The following is a 15,713-nucleotide window of genomic DNA, read 5'->3' on the forward strand; positions in this document are numbered from 1 at the left end:
TCATATTTTCTTATATTATTTTTTATGTAATAGTCATCTTAAAATACAATATTTTTTAATAGTTAACTTGATATTGAAAATAATGGACAAAAATAATAATAAAATTTTAATAAAATTTAACGTAATGACAAACCTTTAGCATTGCAATCTTTACAAACTAATAACTCTTCTGGTACTCCCTGATTATTTGATGCTGAAGTCAGAAGACAATAATCGCACTTCACATTTTCTACATTTTCTATGTTATTTTCAATAGATATTGGTTCTTTTTTAATTTTCTATAAAAGATATTTAATTATATCTATATTTTTCATTTTTTCTTATTTTTTTAAGAATAAATAAAATTTATTTAGCAAATAAATACAGTTATAAGTGACATTTTTATTAATCATTACATGAATTTTTATACTATATCCAAAAATTATATTCGTAATATTAAACTATGAAATAAAATACATAAATGAAAACAGAAAAACCTTATTTTAATGTAAATGAATGAAAAAATTCAATAATATAAATTATAATAGCCAGTGGCATATCTAGATATCATTGTTAGGTTTATGTGCAACATTTTTTTTTTATAGACAGAACTACTAAGACATATTTTTATATAACACTTGGATATACTTTTTTATAAACTTCAAGAAGTTATTTTCATTTTTATATTTTCTTTTTCTTTATTTTATTATATTTTTTGGTTAAAAAAAAAAAGCATATTCCTATCTAGATCTTCCGAAATATACTACTGCTAATAGTAAATTTTTTCATTATAAAATTGAAAATACAGTTTGTATTTATGATTCATACAGTTAAAAATATCAAATTTTTTTGCTGTATTATTTTAATTTTCATTATAAAATATGAAATCATATTGACAAAAAAATTTTTCTTAACATTAATTATTTAACAACTTAAATAAAATGATAAATTTCAAAATAGTTATATTTTTTTTAATACTGTTTTTCACTGTATAAATCAGAATATTTGACGACAGTACTAAGTAATAAATTTTATTTACTTATAAAACTTTTAAACTTTTCTCAATTCTCAATCTTCTAATAAATTTTATGAAAATATAATTTAAGAAAAATTTTGTTTTGATTTTAATTTCGAACAGTAATAATTTAATGCAAAAATCTGAATCTTCATTAGTAAAGTTAAAAAATGGTTCTATATCTACATTATATTACATTATTTTAATTAAAATCATGTATTATCTTATGAAAAACTTTTTATGGTAAAATCTTCATAACATTATGAAATCTATTTTAATACTATATGTTAATATTTTTTATAACAAAAATTTTATTAATCAATAAACTAATTGAGGAACATACTACAGATTTTTTTAAAATTTTTGTTTAAAAAAATTACTGTAATTAATTATAATAAATTTACACAGGTTTATCAGAAAACATTATGGAGCTATTTATAATATAGATTTTACCATAATTAAATTTTTAAAATTAATGATAATGGATTCTTTTCAATTATTTTCAGGCCAAATAAATATGGTAAAAAAATTCTAGTTCTGCCAAAGATGGTTTCTATTTAATATATGAATAGGCCAAAGCTATATAATCAAAAAATCCAATGTAAATACTATCATTAGTACTTTGAAATTATAGATAAATATTCTGCAAAAGAAAATTTTACATACTTTAGTCAAACTGTTATATAGTAAAAACAATTTTTTAATTTTCTCTTAAATATGAGTCAATATCACATGTTGGAGAGAAAGATCAGCAAAAAGCATAAACACTGAGTTCATGTAATCCTTTGTTCCATTCAAAGTGACTCAAATTAGTGTGTAAGGAGTAATTGATTATATTTATATAAAGATAATTACTCAACAATGAGGAAAAACAATTCAAGACATGAATCAATAAGGATTTCTGTCATTATCACAGATCTTAATAAAAAGTCTAGTTGTAGAAAGAATATTGATATAATGCAACAAAATAAAATTTGATATCTTAAATATTAAAAATTTGATCTATAGTTCTTATAAATGTTTGGCATATAAACTTTAATTTTTATATTTTGTAAAAAACAGCAATATTTCCAGTAGAAATAGAATTGTGTTGTATACATACACTAAAGTAGAAAAATTCAATTAAAATTAAATTTACAGTGTATAATTAGCTTATTTACAACATCATTTCAACCATAACTTTTTAAATTTAAGAATATCTTTTTTAAATCGAAATTTATATTATTAATTAGTAAAATTAATTACTAGAATATGCTACTATATTAAAATACATTAACACGAATTATTATTCATGTTCTGTACTTTAATATTTTTTAATTTCAAATTCACAAGAAAGTTTTTTAAATAGCAAATACTATAAAGTTATTTTGAACAATATTAGTTTCATTAAAAGTTATTATAATGTGATTATAATAACTAATCTGTATTTTTATAATATAGTATATTAATATTATACTATTAAAATAAAATTTAATTATCTTAAAATGGCAGTATTACAGTGAAGTAATTCTTTTTATGCTAAATCTTTAAGTAATAAATTTTCTTCATTTCATTCAGTTCTAAAGAACTGAACAAAATAGATTATATCAAGATAAAAAATTTGATTTTAATCAAATTTTTTATCTTGATATAATCTATAATTAATTAAATAAACATTTCTTTTTGAATTTAACATTTTAAATGAAAAAATTAAAAGGATTATATTGTTAATTTTACTTTAAAAAATTGATAAAAACGATTGATTTTCATCATTTTTAAAAAATGAAAAAATATTTATAAAATCATACAAAAAGAATCATTATTTTATAAAGTATTCAATTATCATAAAAGGAGTCATTGTTAATTATCAGATCAACTATTTGAAAGTATATGAAGTTACATCTACAAAAGTTTTGAAAATTAAGAAAAACTTTTAATGAAATTAAATGCCAGAAAGATTCATTTGTTATACAAACAAATGAATAATTTTATANCGTGAAAAAAAAAAGTTTGAACGTAACATATTTATATTTCCAGTATATACAAAATTTAAAGATAAGTTAAAATTTTTCAACTTAAATATAAACAAATGTTTATATATAAACTTTTTTTTTCTTTTCAAGTTGCGTACCTTCTTAATATTGCATTTCTTTCTCCCCCGTTTCTTCTTTGTTAAAACTTTATCAATTTCATCTGGAAGTTCTTTAAATATTGTTGGAACTGAACCTTTTCTTAAATACCTTCTGGGTCTACAACCCAATAATTCTGACTTAAGATCTCTGACGAAACAATAATCTTCAAAGTGTTCGCTACACACAACACTATTGTTGGTCACCATAACACATTTCTTCATATTTAACTTTTCCAACCATTCCGATCTCGTTAAAGGAGGTTGTGACATAAGACGATAATAACTAACCCCCTTCGTATATTTTGAATCATTATGACAACCCTGAACTATGCAATAAACCATATCCTTAATTTAATAACTAATACATTTCTACATATGTATATGCATTAATGAACTTGATGCCTCGTCTACTCCTCAGTTCTTACGTCATTTGTCTGTGTCGTCATCTGGTGATGGAAATATAAAATAAATGCTTTACTACAATATATTTCTTTTTTTTTTTTTCTTTCTTTTATAGATTTTTATATCGATTTACTACACTTTTACTTAAAAATCGATGTTTTAAATTATGCATAAATACTTCAAATTAATTAAATTTTTTGTTTTTCATAATTATCTTTTTTAAAACTTTGAAATATCCGCCATTTTTAAATATTTTATTCGTTTTTCGAAACTTCTAAATTATTAATTAATTTCTTTAATTCGTAAAAGAACAAATAAGAATTTTTTTTAAATAAACTACAAAATTTCCTATTTCTACTGTAAAAAATATATTTTCATTAATTAATAATTCATCTTTGACAATTTGTATTTTTCTCCTGCTTTACATCAATTTTTTTTTCCTTTCTTTTAATTTAATAAATAATATATTCTGAAACATATACAAAAATTCTTTAATATAGGCTATATAAAAGTTATATATAGCTACATATAAGCCGTACATTGATATGTAAATTTTTAAGCCAAGTGTCGGCCATTTAAAATAGGATATAACATTATTTGTTTGTGTTATAACAATTTAATATTTATAATTAAATATAAAAATTTTAAGGATCTAAACGTTAAAGAGAAGTGTTAAGATGTAAAGTTTTGTGTAAATTTATAAGAAAGTAATCTGAGGCTCGATTTAAATCGCTTTAAGAATGATAACTTGTACGCAGGGCCGTCGAGAGAGGGAAGCTGAGATTTTTCCTCGAGACAGGGAAAAATCCCTAGTGGTTCCTACCCCACAACTGTCAAGAGCTTTATGTCGGACCCGGGGGTAGAACGGGCCTCTCCTTGTTTTTTTTGGAAATAACAAGTGAAATACGTAGAATATTTCTTTGTTAGTAAAAAATAACGTTAATTTTATAGGAGTAGAAACCACGTGGTAGAAAAATCCCAAGCTTCTCCCTCTCCTATACGTTACATACTTTAAATCGTTGTAAAATATTATAAGGTGATCATCGTTAATAATTTCTATTGTATAAGCTATAAATCAATGTATCTGTTTTATTAATAACAGTCGACCCCCCTATAACACTGTTGATTTTTCCGTTTTATATGAATTCCATGTTGTACGAGTCACTTAGATTTTACAAATACGTGTGCCGTATTTGTAAAATCTAAGTGACTTGTACAACATGAAATTCATATAAAACGGAAAAATAAACAGTGTTATAGGGGGNTTTTTAATTTAATAATATTACCAAACGCCATTTTTTCTCACCAGAGGGTACACGATCGAATATCGTCTGCTTCACTAAAGACTCGAATAAATTACAATAGAAGGTAATTTATAACGAAAAGCTTCAACGATTTGTACAGAATTTGTATCAAAAGATGTTTTTTTATAGATATTGAATACTTTTTTCTATTTTATTTTATTATAAATACATAAAAATGTTAAATCGATAGCCGAGTGAATATTTAACAAAGGCAACAACGGCTAATCGATGACATTTTCAAGTGTTAAAATATTTAAATTTTAAGAAAAATATCGATTTTTCTTCCAAATATTTCTTATTAAATTTGTTTTTCAGAATAATTTCTATCCAATTTTATCGTCTATGGCTCCTGACATGCTAAATATCCAAATTAAGAATAGGGGGGAAAAAGCACATAAATGAAGTGAAACGGCGTTATATCGAGGAGTTATAACTAAAATGTTGCCGATCTAAAAAGTACAGTCGAAAGAAAGAAAAATCAGGCAGACAAATGTTCTAGAATATTCCCCATGCATCTAGAAGGAAACTTGGAGAACAAACTCTATTCAAGAACGGGTGGCAAACCGGAGGCCCGCGGGCCCGATACGGCCCTTAAAGGCTTGGTATCGGGCCCGTGCCTCAATTTCTAAAAAAAAAATCAACGTTTCTAACATCTTGAGGGGATTAAAACAAAAAATTCGTAAAGGCCCGGCCACAAAAGGGCCTTTACGACTTATTTTTAGTTTAAAGTATGATTTGATTTACCGAATACAAGTCGACCCTTCTATAACACTGTTGATTATTCCGTTTTATATGAATTCCATGTTGTACGAGTCACTTAGATTTTACAAATACGTGAGCCGTTCACAGCCCGGCACACGTATTTTTAAGATCTAAGTGACTCGTACAACATGGAATTCATATAAAACAAAGTAATCAACAGTGTTATAGGGGAGTCGACTGTACTTTCTGATTTTCTATGATTGTTTCCATTTTGAATAAAACGTTACGAAGTTATTTATTAATTTATATACGAAATAAAACATCGACTATTTAGGATTTTTTATAATACAGGTAGTTTAAAGTTAGCTTTTTAACAATTATATTAATGTCAAATGTATTTTTATAACGTCAAAAGCTGCTGCAGAATTGTGACATTAAAGGACGTAATAAAGTAACAAAATTCTTATTTTCGGAAATAATGATTTAAATATTGTATAGAATTTATTTAAATTGACTATATAATATAATATAACGTGTCAAAAACAATATTTTATAAATACAGAGTGTATACTCATAGAGTTTCTTTAAATATACGGTATCTAATATGTATATTTACCTTCGCTGCTTAAGTTAATTAGCATGCTATTTAAATATTTTCTATTGATTTTAATTGTTAAATTTTTATTTATGTAAATAGGGGCCAGTTTCCCATTTAAAAAAAAAAAAGGCATTTCCTTTTGGCAGATGGCCCATGTGTTTCGTTGCCTTGTTCCAAATAATACAATTATTCGTATTCTGTATTATAAAGCATTTAACATTAATTTTAAAATATTATTTTATCTATTATTGCGATATCAATGTGTGACTAATATAAATAAAAAAAAAAAACTTATTGTCATAAAATACAAATTGATATGACCTTGTTGATTATATTTTAAACAATTACTATACTTATATTTCGAGGATAAATCAATTTCATTACTGCTTGTGATACATTATAAGCTATACTACGAGGTGTCTCAAGTAAAATCGCCCCCTCCCCCCACTGGAAACGATACAAATGAATTTAAACAAAGAATAATCGTTAGAAATTTTATTTTAACATTATTTAAACGTACAGAAATTTACAGAAGATGCTAAAAGTTGTGTCTTTGTGTATCTATGCACCTTTGTATTCAGAATGACCTTACGTAAAATATACTGACGTCGATAGTTTCGCTTCTTTTCCCAATGCTTTCCTTCAGTTTGCGTATTAGTCTCATAATTTTTCCTTTTAAATATTACCTGTAAAGGTTACATCACTGATACTTCATCATCTCAGTCGGGTCCTATTTTAAGTGGCACACCCTGTATAATCTTACAAATAACTTTTTTACTGATTAATCTTTTAAAATTCTAATGAATGAATTTGATTACATTTATTTTGTGGTAAACTTAAGTAATTTAAAGTAATGGCTTTGTTCTTTCAGCGAAGATAGACATTAATGTAACATTATACAGTACACTGAAGAATAATAGAATTATTATTATTATTTTACTTTAAAGCTTAAATGATACTTTAAAGAAAAGATACTAAGTGTACGATTTTGTGAATTGTACTGTAATTATGAATACAAAATGCTTTTATTAATATTAAGAAAATTTTCAAAAAATTAGGTCATGCTTAACTAAGATTCATTTCTCCTATATTTAATTCAAAACAATTGAAATATAATTTACTCTTTATCCTTTAGAAACGAGTATTATATTTTAAATCATATTTTTAGTCTTATTCTTCAGTCAATATCTATATCTATGGCATAAATCTTGTACTAGAATATTTACTCTTTGTGTAAAAGCTTTTTTTTTTTCAATTTAGCCTTCTGTAGAAATAATTAAAATGCAATAGGATATAATACAGACATACATAAAGGATACTTTTTGTATTTAAATAAAATTTAGCGATGATTTTCATATAAAACTTTCCATTTTCAATGTTAATTAATGTCATAGTTCACGATATTCTTACATTGTAATTTAAATAAAAATACTTTTTATATCTTTAAAAAAAAGTTAGCCAATATAGTATATGATAATAACGATTAATATTCAAATTTGAGAGATAATATCTGTCACGTTTAACTATAGATTCAATAATATAATTGCATCATCAAGCAAACACCTGGATAGTTTATGACCTTATTATAACCTCTTGCATTGAAACAGGTTTCTTATTCAGCAAAAATTTTCAACCAAATATATTTTATTCGTTATTTTCTTTAACATATATTTATAAATATTAGTTTTTAACAATAAAATATATAATTTAGATATAATTTTTTAAAAATAAATGTATTCAATCGGTAGCATATTTAAGACTTTTTACCAAATTAAATTAGTAACTAGGTTATTGTATATAATTAAACAAGCTTTTAAAATTAGTTTGTTTTTTTATAATGTGCCTATAAATCTGCTATTCTATTTTTATTTTAAACTAAACTGAACAAACTATTTAATATAAATTTTAAGTTTAAATAACTTATGATATTTAATGTAATAAAATTCAATATATATGCTTGAAATATAAATTTTTATTTATATAGTTTAATTTTTTTAGAGAATTTAAAATATTCACAAAGTTTCTATAAATTAAAATAAAAATTATTTTTTAAAATAATGATTTAAATTGTTAGATTAATAAAAGTAATAAGCTATAGAGAATATTCTAAATATGTGTTTGAAACTGCTGCTTTTCATGTCAGTTTGGTAATTAGCCTTTAAATTGAAGTATGTCACCAAACAATGTTAATTTTATAATGAAGAGAATGACTGATTGATACAAAGGATCATAAAATTTCAATTTATTATTCCTGACTTTTGCTTAGATTAACATTCCATTAAATAGCTCTAAATATAAATTAAACTGAAAACAAATTAATATGCTAATAAGTAGTATCTTTTAAATACTGTTTATATATTAAATAAATAATCAATTATTTTTTAAAAATGTATTTACAAGTATACTACTTAAACTGTTTACTACAAGATAATTATAATTAAATTTTCAATTAAATCAGATAAAAGTTTGATTAATCTTGGAAGCAACGATTTAATGATAACAAATGGACAGTGGATAAATAATTTATGTTTCTTTTATTTCTATTTTCTAGTTTAAACTAACTTAATTTAAACGAAGATCGAGTACAATCTTGTATTTATTTTAATGCTTAGCTGACTGTTTTAAATTTTTAAAATTGTTTTCGAGAAGAATATTATTGCAGATAACTTATTATTATTGAATACTAGACTATAATTATTCTACTATTATGCTACAGTAAATTATTATTATCAAATCAAACTATTATACTTTTACCATGGCATTATTTTAATATTAAGCCAATGTAACTTTCAACTAATAAAAACTTTTCAGATTTTTTGCCTATTTTATGTTATAATTTATATATAAAATTAAATATACATTCATTTATCTAATACATCGACCCCCCTATAATACTGTTGATTATTCCGTTTTATATGAATTCCATGTTGTACGAGTCACTTAGATTTTACAAATACGTGTACCGGGCTGTGAATGGCTCACGTATTTGTAAAATCTAAGTGACTCGTACAACATGAAATTCATATAAAACGGAATAATCAACAGTGTTATTGACTGGTATATTTTCTTTCCAAACCGAAACGTGTATTTTTACATATTTATTTTTAAAAAATATATATTAAAATATTGACATTTAAAACGAATAATAATAATAACGAAATATTAAAATGAATTAAATTTTGTTTTTAAGAAAATTGAAACTTTCATTCATGTAATTAGATATAACAAGTGTAGAGAATATTCTAAAACAACTTTCGAATTTAAACATGAATAATTTATATATATTTAACATGTTAAATATGCATAAACGTAGGCATAAATATTATAAGATTATGCAAACTAAATAGTTTGAAAGTAAGTTTTAAATTCACAAATTTGCATGTTTCTTAATAAACTACAAACTATAATGACTGAATTTAAAGGAGAAAAACAAAAACAAAATAAAAGATAAATTACTTGTAAAATAATAGATAATTTTATTTTACAAGTAATTTATCTTTTATTTTTTGTTTTATGTGTTTTATTTATTTTAGGCACACACCGGGTATATGCCTAGGGCTCGGAAACAGGAAGACTGCAGCCTGAAAGATGTAAAAACTAAAAAATGAATAAAAGACTAATACTGTTCTACTAGAACTATGTACTGTACTGCAAAATCTCTAACCGGCTCTGTATGCAATCTAATACCTATCGTACCATAGTCAGGCTCTTGGGCGTAGTGTGATGAAAGATTGAAGTGCAGGAGGCAGCTCGAAATATCTGAAAGCGTATGAGCCCGACTATGGGTTAATTCATTAACATTATATTTCAATTTTCACTACAATATAATACAGTAATGTATTTAGTTTTTCCTCGGAGCGACTAAATTGTGTAAAGAAAACCCGATTGCAGGCGCTTTAACCTTTAATAACGATATCAATAAGTAGACAGTAGAACGACAATACATCATTAAAATTCTATTGTATGATACTTATTTAATTTTTTAGAATTATTTAGAATGATATTTATTGATTTTTTTAAAATATTATATAAACAGTGCACTGTATTTATACAGAAAAATTATTTTAGTGTGGAATTACTACTTGTGTTATTGTCTCGATGGAGTCTTGTGTTTTATACTGTATGCAGGCTGATGAGGGATTTTTGTACCCGAAATGCATTCTAAAACTTGATTGTGGATAATTATTTCGTAAAAATTTAGTATACTTGTTCCAGTCATTCACTGATGTAATAAGCCCTCCAATTTATTATAGCCGTATTTAATTTGAATAATCAATTTAATTTCAATTTACGTTGTGGGCTTGAAGCGTTATTTAATAATTAAATTTATAACTATAATAAAACTTTGGATAATTTTATGTAATTATTGCTAATAAACTGGATATAATAAAAATATGATGTCACGTATATTTGGAATTATAGATGGTACGTATTGATTGGCTACGCAGAATCGCCGGGCGAAAATATACATTAGAGAGGTTGCGGCCGAAGTTTTCATCTGTAAAACGTGAACGTCTAACGTCGAGCGCCGCTATCTTATAGCGGCGCTCGACGTTCGACGTTCAAGTTTTAGAGATAATGAGAACTTCGGCCGCAACCTCGCTATTATCTCAGTCTGTTGCCTAAGTACTTGAAAGCAATTCTAACCGGAAGGCGATTGAATTACCTTAAAATTGAGCTAAGTGAAGAACCAGCATTAAAGATATAAGTTTTCTCTTTAAAGAATATTTTCTCCATTTTGATTTCTATGCCACCAATATATTTTCCAACAATGGAAACTGATGACTTATTTATGGAATTTTGGTGTTATACAACGAGTCAATGGGGTGATAAACCTTTTCTAATCTTTTTAATGCAGTACCAAAATAATACTTAGTTGTGTAGGATGTTTTTATTATTGTATTCGTTCAACTTAAGTCATGTTGAATATTGAAGTGTCTTTAAAAGAAACTTGAAATTAAAAAAGACGTAAATTTTTTTAAAATACAGTATAATCAGTTTATGAAAGCTTTGAGCTATATTTAAACTATTTTATATGAAAATTTTATTATTATTATTAATTAATTGATATTATTTTGTAAGAATTTAAGATATTTTTAATGAACTTATTGAGAAAATATATTTTGCAGAAGCTTCTAAATTTTTATTTAGAAAATCATTAACTAATTTTTAATACTAAAAAAAAAAAAGTTATTTTTGGGAAGGATAAAATGCATGCATTTTTAAGTAACGAAGAGTTAAAAGCATTAAAATTATTTATCTTTTAAAGTAACTTTTTATTTAAAAAATAAAAATTAGTCGTGCAATTTTATGTTATATTAAACATAACTTTTTGTCATTTATTAGGGAACGTGACCTTGTATATAAAATGACAAGACTTAATTTTGAAGGTAGAGATGCTTTTTATAAAAAAAAAAAACCTGTAAATGCTAACAAGTAAAGTCTTCGTTAAACTGGTGAGAAACTAAGTCACACTGCAGGCAAATAATTTAGAAACTTCTCTCGTCTTTATCTCTAATCTTCATATAACCATTCAACGAGATGCTGGTTTAATTCGTCTTTCATTTTTTTTTTCAGTTTTTTGATTTTATGTATTCCAGAGTGATAGGCTGACACCCTGACACTTTAACTGTTTAGTTGATCAATAAAAAAAAGTTATGGTAATTATGAGCGCATTCGGCGAACAAGCAGTAAAGCGACTGTCTAAACTACGTTACTCTGTCAGTGCTTACTCGAAGCAATTCGTCATTGTTCAGATTGGATAATTACTCCTGCATTAACCCATAAAGTTTTGTAAATATGCTATGTAACTATAAATATACAACACCTTGTCCTGTCCCAACACTTGTTTCGTCATTCCTGTACATTTCCATAATTTATATAATTATCAACAAATCTTTTCTTCCTGAGGATATTCCACATTTAATAACACATATAGGACTAATTGTTAAAAAATCTTAAATGTTTTAGAACAGTTAACTGATGAAGAATAAAATACATTTACTAGGGCAGAGAGGCCTGCGCATGCTGCTTAGTGCGTTGCAATTGTTTTTCTTCTGTACTTTCTCAGTCTGTGAAGATCCATTCTTTTAGAAATTAACGCCACACAGACTTAACTCCAACCAACAGAACATACATCGTGATATAAATCCCAAAGCTTTAAAAGCATTTCTAGATGAAAAAAAAAGACGAATTAGTGAATAATACAGTGGTCTATGATAAAGAAATTTGTGACGATCTAGGGATAGTCATGGAGCATCAGCGTCGAAATAAAAAGAAGAAACAAATGGTTGGTGAAGAATTATTAGATAGTGAATTGCGATATAAAACTGTATTGAGAAGAGACTCTGGACGGAGTGATCCAAGAAATAACTTTGAGATTTCAATAGCTTCGTGAACTCGTTGAGAAATATTCCTTCCTTACTCTGTAAAATCTTTTTCGTGATAAATGTGAATGTCAAATAGATCACCATGACATTGACAAGGAAGAGTCATTGTTGAGGAAAAAAAGATTTCACAATTTTATTCCTGCAAGACGAAACAAAGACGTACTGTACAAGGAAGACTCCCTTGAACTTTTGCAATTTATTCAAAAAATATAGTCTTGGAAACGCTGATATTGTAGTACTACTGCGGATTTTTCTCATAATTGCTGCTAATGTCGCTAATACAGAATTACTTAAGAACTGTTATGAGCATCTTGCACTAATATTTTTATATATTTTTTAAGTCTTTCCGCACTGTGGGCACTAAGAAGGCTTCCTTTAGAAAGCCCATTATGGATTAACGGCCAGGTTTACAATGAGATGGCCGGGTGACGAGAGACGGAGGCCGACATATCCGGTCGGACTACTCCCTGAAAAATTCCTAGGGATTTTTCGACCCGTCCATATTTGAATCCTGATTCCCCAGAATTGCAGGCTGCCACCTTGACCGCTCGGACATCCAGCCGATGATTATAGAATAATAATTGACAGATGAAATAGCCTTCGACAATGTTATCGAAGATTTTACTAACAGAAAAGCAAGAAAAATAATTTTGTAAATTTTTCGTTTCAAAAATAAACATGGTCTTCTAATTTAAAAAAAAAAAAAAAAACATTTCATAGCTTTCCTATGCCTATACTCTACGTTTTTTTTCAATTTTTTCCAGGTATGTTTGATGTGTATTATGTGTTTTTCGTGAGGTCGGCAAACTCAAAGTCCACCAGGGCAGCGCAAACCCTTGGCATGCCACTTAATTTTTCTCTCTCTTTGTACAGTAACAATGACTGTTCACAGATCAGAGTAAGAAAATTGTTTAAAAACACGAAAAGACGAGTAAAGACACGGTTCAATGAATATTAAACATAAGCTCTTCCAGTCGGTAGATAGCATACTCATATGACGATACATTAAGATATCGATACTTTCTTTCAATAATATCTAAATATCGATATCGTTCAGCGAGACGTCCCTATTTTGAATCACTACTACATCTGTCAGTTAAAGAATCGGAACATCTCTAACCAATCTTACAGTGCTCTGAGCTAAAGTGCTGCATACTTTTCGTTCGCCTTATGATGACGGTAATACTAAGAGACGGGTTTTTGTACTGATGGTGCTTGATGAGGAGGGAGAGATGGGATTTTTTGATGGATATGAATGGATAGAGACTTATTCAGGAGATGCCTGGATACCTCTTCAGCATCCCAAAAAATTTGATTGCTGGTATCATAGCAATTCTAAGATAATTGAGTAACATTCTCTGCAAACGAAAAGAGCGCCAGCTTTTTATATATGATTTGTTTTCTAAAGAAAAAATTATTTTAATAATACGATGCGCAAAAAGTAAAATTTAAATTATATATATAAAATAAAATTTATAACGAAAAATTTATTTTTACCGTGTTTTAAATAATATTTATAATAATAATAAAATAACAAANAATGTTTTTCATCCATAACGATAATTTTACTTCAAAAATTGCTATAAACCACAGTTCAGTTATAATAGAATGTATTAATGTCACTAAACAAATGCAGTAAAGTTTGCTTATTGTAATCACTTTGGAACTCCCCTATACTCATGACAACTGGGGGAGTAAGTAAAATAAAATAAAAAACTATCGATATCAGAAAATTGAATTGTTAGTAGAGGACGGCTCCGATAGGGGGTGTAACGTCGTTGCACGTATAACCGGCGAGTAAGATGGCTGGTTTCTATAAGTTAAGATGTACTCTCCTTGGCCATTCTGATGATGTTAGAGCAGTTGCTCCTGCATATTATCCAGAAGGAGGAATTATAACAGGATCGAGGGATCGTACGATAAGATTATGGACTCCAAATAAGTAAATAAGTATTTAAAACGTTAAATTTCGTGCTTTAAGAATAAGGGTCATGAACATGCATTTTTTGATCAAAATTAATGATCTGTTTGAAAGTAATCATTCAAATACATCGTTATTAAAACATTCTTTTCAATTTCTTAGTTAATAAGTGAATAATTTTATTTAAAATAAAACATTTAAGAATTTTTAAATATTAAATTAATATATTTTGTTATAATATTTTAGATAATAACACTGAATATGTAATTATTTACATATATATATATATATATTTTTTTTAGGGTTTCCTTTTTAAATTTTTGGTTTAAATTATTTATTACTTTCAAATTGATAATCATAAAAAATTAATTTTCATTATTTCTACTAGAATAAATTATTTTATAATTTTCTTCATAAACTGTAAGTTTTTAATCTTTATTAAGTAATGATATAACAATTTAAGTAATCCAAATTAAAACTCTATAATTAAATATTACAAAAATTAATTATGTTCTCGAATATACAATTTATGATATTTTTAATGAAGTATGAAATGTTAAGAAATTTGAAATCAAATAAAATTGAAATTTTAAATATATTTTAATCTGTTTTAAGATTAATGCATACAAGTTTGTGAGTTTTTGTATAAGTTTGTTTATTCTAGACTCAAAAGTTAATCATATGTATAGTTAGTGTTTTTCCAATATTCCTAAACTTTCTTTGTTGCAGTAGTTGAGTTTTTAATAGAAAGAAATGATTCGAAACTTTCCTCGTATATTACAATTGCTTAATTAATATGCTTTCTTACCACACTGGGTTGTATAACTTCACAACCAACAACTGCCTACCCTTAACCATTAACCGGTGCGAAATTCTTTAAAATCGGCGAACGTTTTCGATTCCCCTCCTGGGATCTTCTTCAGGCTTACTTCTTTATATCTTTCGTTATAACCGGATTCTTTAATTCGAATGTTTTTGAAAAAACGTAACGTGCTATTTTTCGAAAAAATTCCGAAAACGGAAGGAATCCACTTGTTATTTCAAATGTAATTTTCTACCAATGGGGAATCATTGTGTGCATTACGTCATAAAACTTGTCTTATAAACTATATTATGATTTATCGTCAATTAAAAATTGCCATGCTGCAGAGAGATTTATTTCTTCTTTGAAATTAATGCATGCGGATTTACGATCGGCTTTAAATATTTCCAGTGCCTCCAAAGTTCTTAGTTGTTCCGTGTGTTGGGTGGTGCGAATAACATGCGCTTCATCGAAGAAAGGTGTGATGTCCG

General features: G+C 26.2%; 2 protein-coding genes across 3 annotated transcripts in view; one reads left to right on the plus strand and one right to left on the minus strand.

Annotated features, from left to right (window-relative positions):
* LOC111635147 (histone acetyltransferase KAT6B-like) overlaps positions 1-3,543 on the minus strand; it is a 15,264-nt gene extending 11,721 nt beyond the window's left edge. Inside the window, exons 1-2 of the mRNA XM_023380006.1 lie at positions 3,105-3,543; positions 134-278 (exon numbers count right to left, since the gene is read on the minus strand). Of these exons, the coding sequence (XP_023235774.1) occupies positions 134-278; positions 3,105-3,446 (487 nt within the window). The 5' untranslated portion in view covers positions 3,447-3,543. The remainder of the gene's footprint in view (positions 1-133; positions 279-3,104) is intronic.
* Positions 3,544-14,275: 10,732 nt separating this feature from the next.
* Positions 14,276-15,713, plus strand: part of LOC111635141 (phospholipase A-2-activating protein-like) — a 52,195-nt gene continuing 50,757 nt past the window's right edge. For both annotated transcript variants that reach the window (XM_023380000.1, XM_023380001.1), the window contains exon 1: positions 14,276-14,441. In XM_023380000.1, coding sequence (XP_023235768.1) covers positions 14,302-14,441 — 140 coding nt within the window. In that variant the 5' untranslated portion in view covers positions 14,276-14,301. The remainder of the gene's footprint in view (positions 14,442-15,713) is intronic.

Source organism: Centruroides sculpturatus, unplaced genomic scaffold, assembly GCF_000671375.1.
Source record: "Centruroides sculpturatus isolate CEXI.00-Female unplaced genomic scaffold, Cexi_2.0 scaffold986, whole genome shotgun sequence".
Lineage (NCBI taxonomy): Eukaryota > Metazoa > Arthropoda > Arachnida > Scorpiones > Buthidae > Centruroides > Centruroides sculpturatus.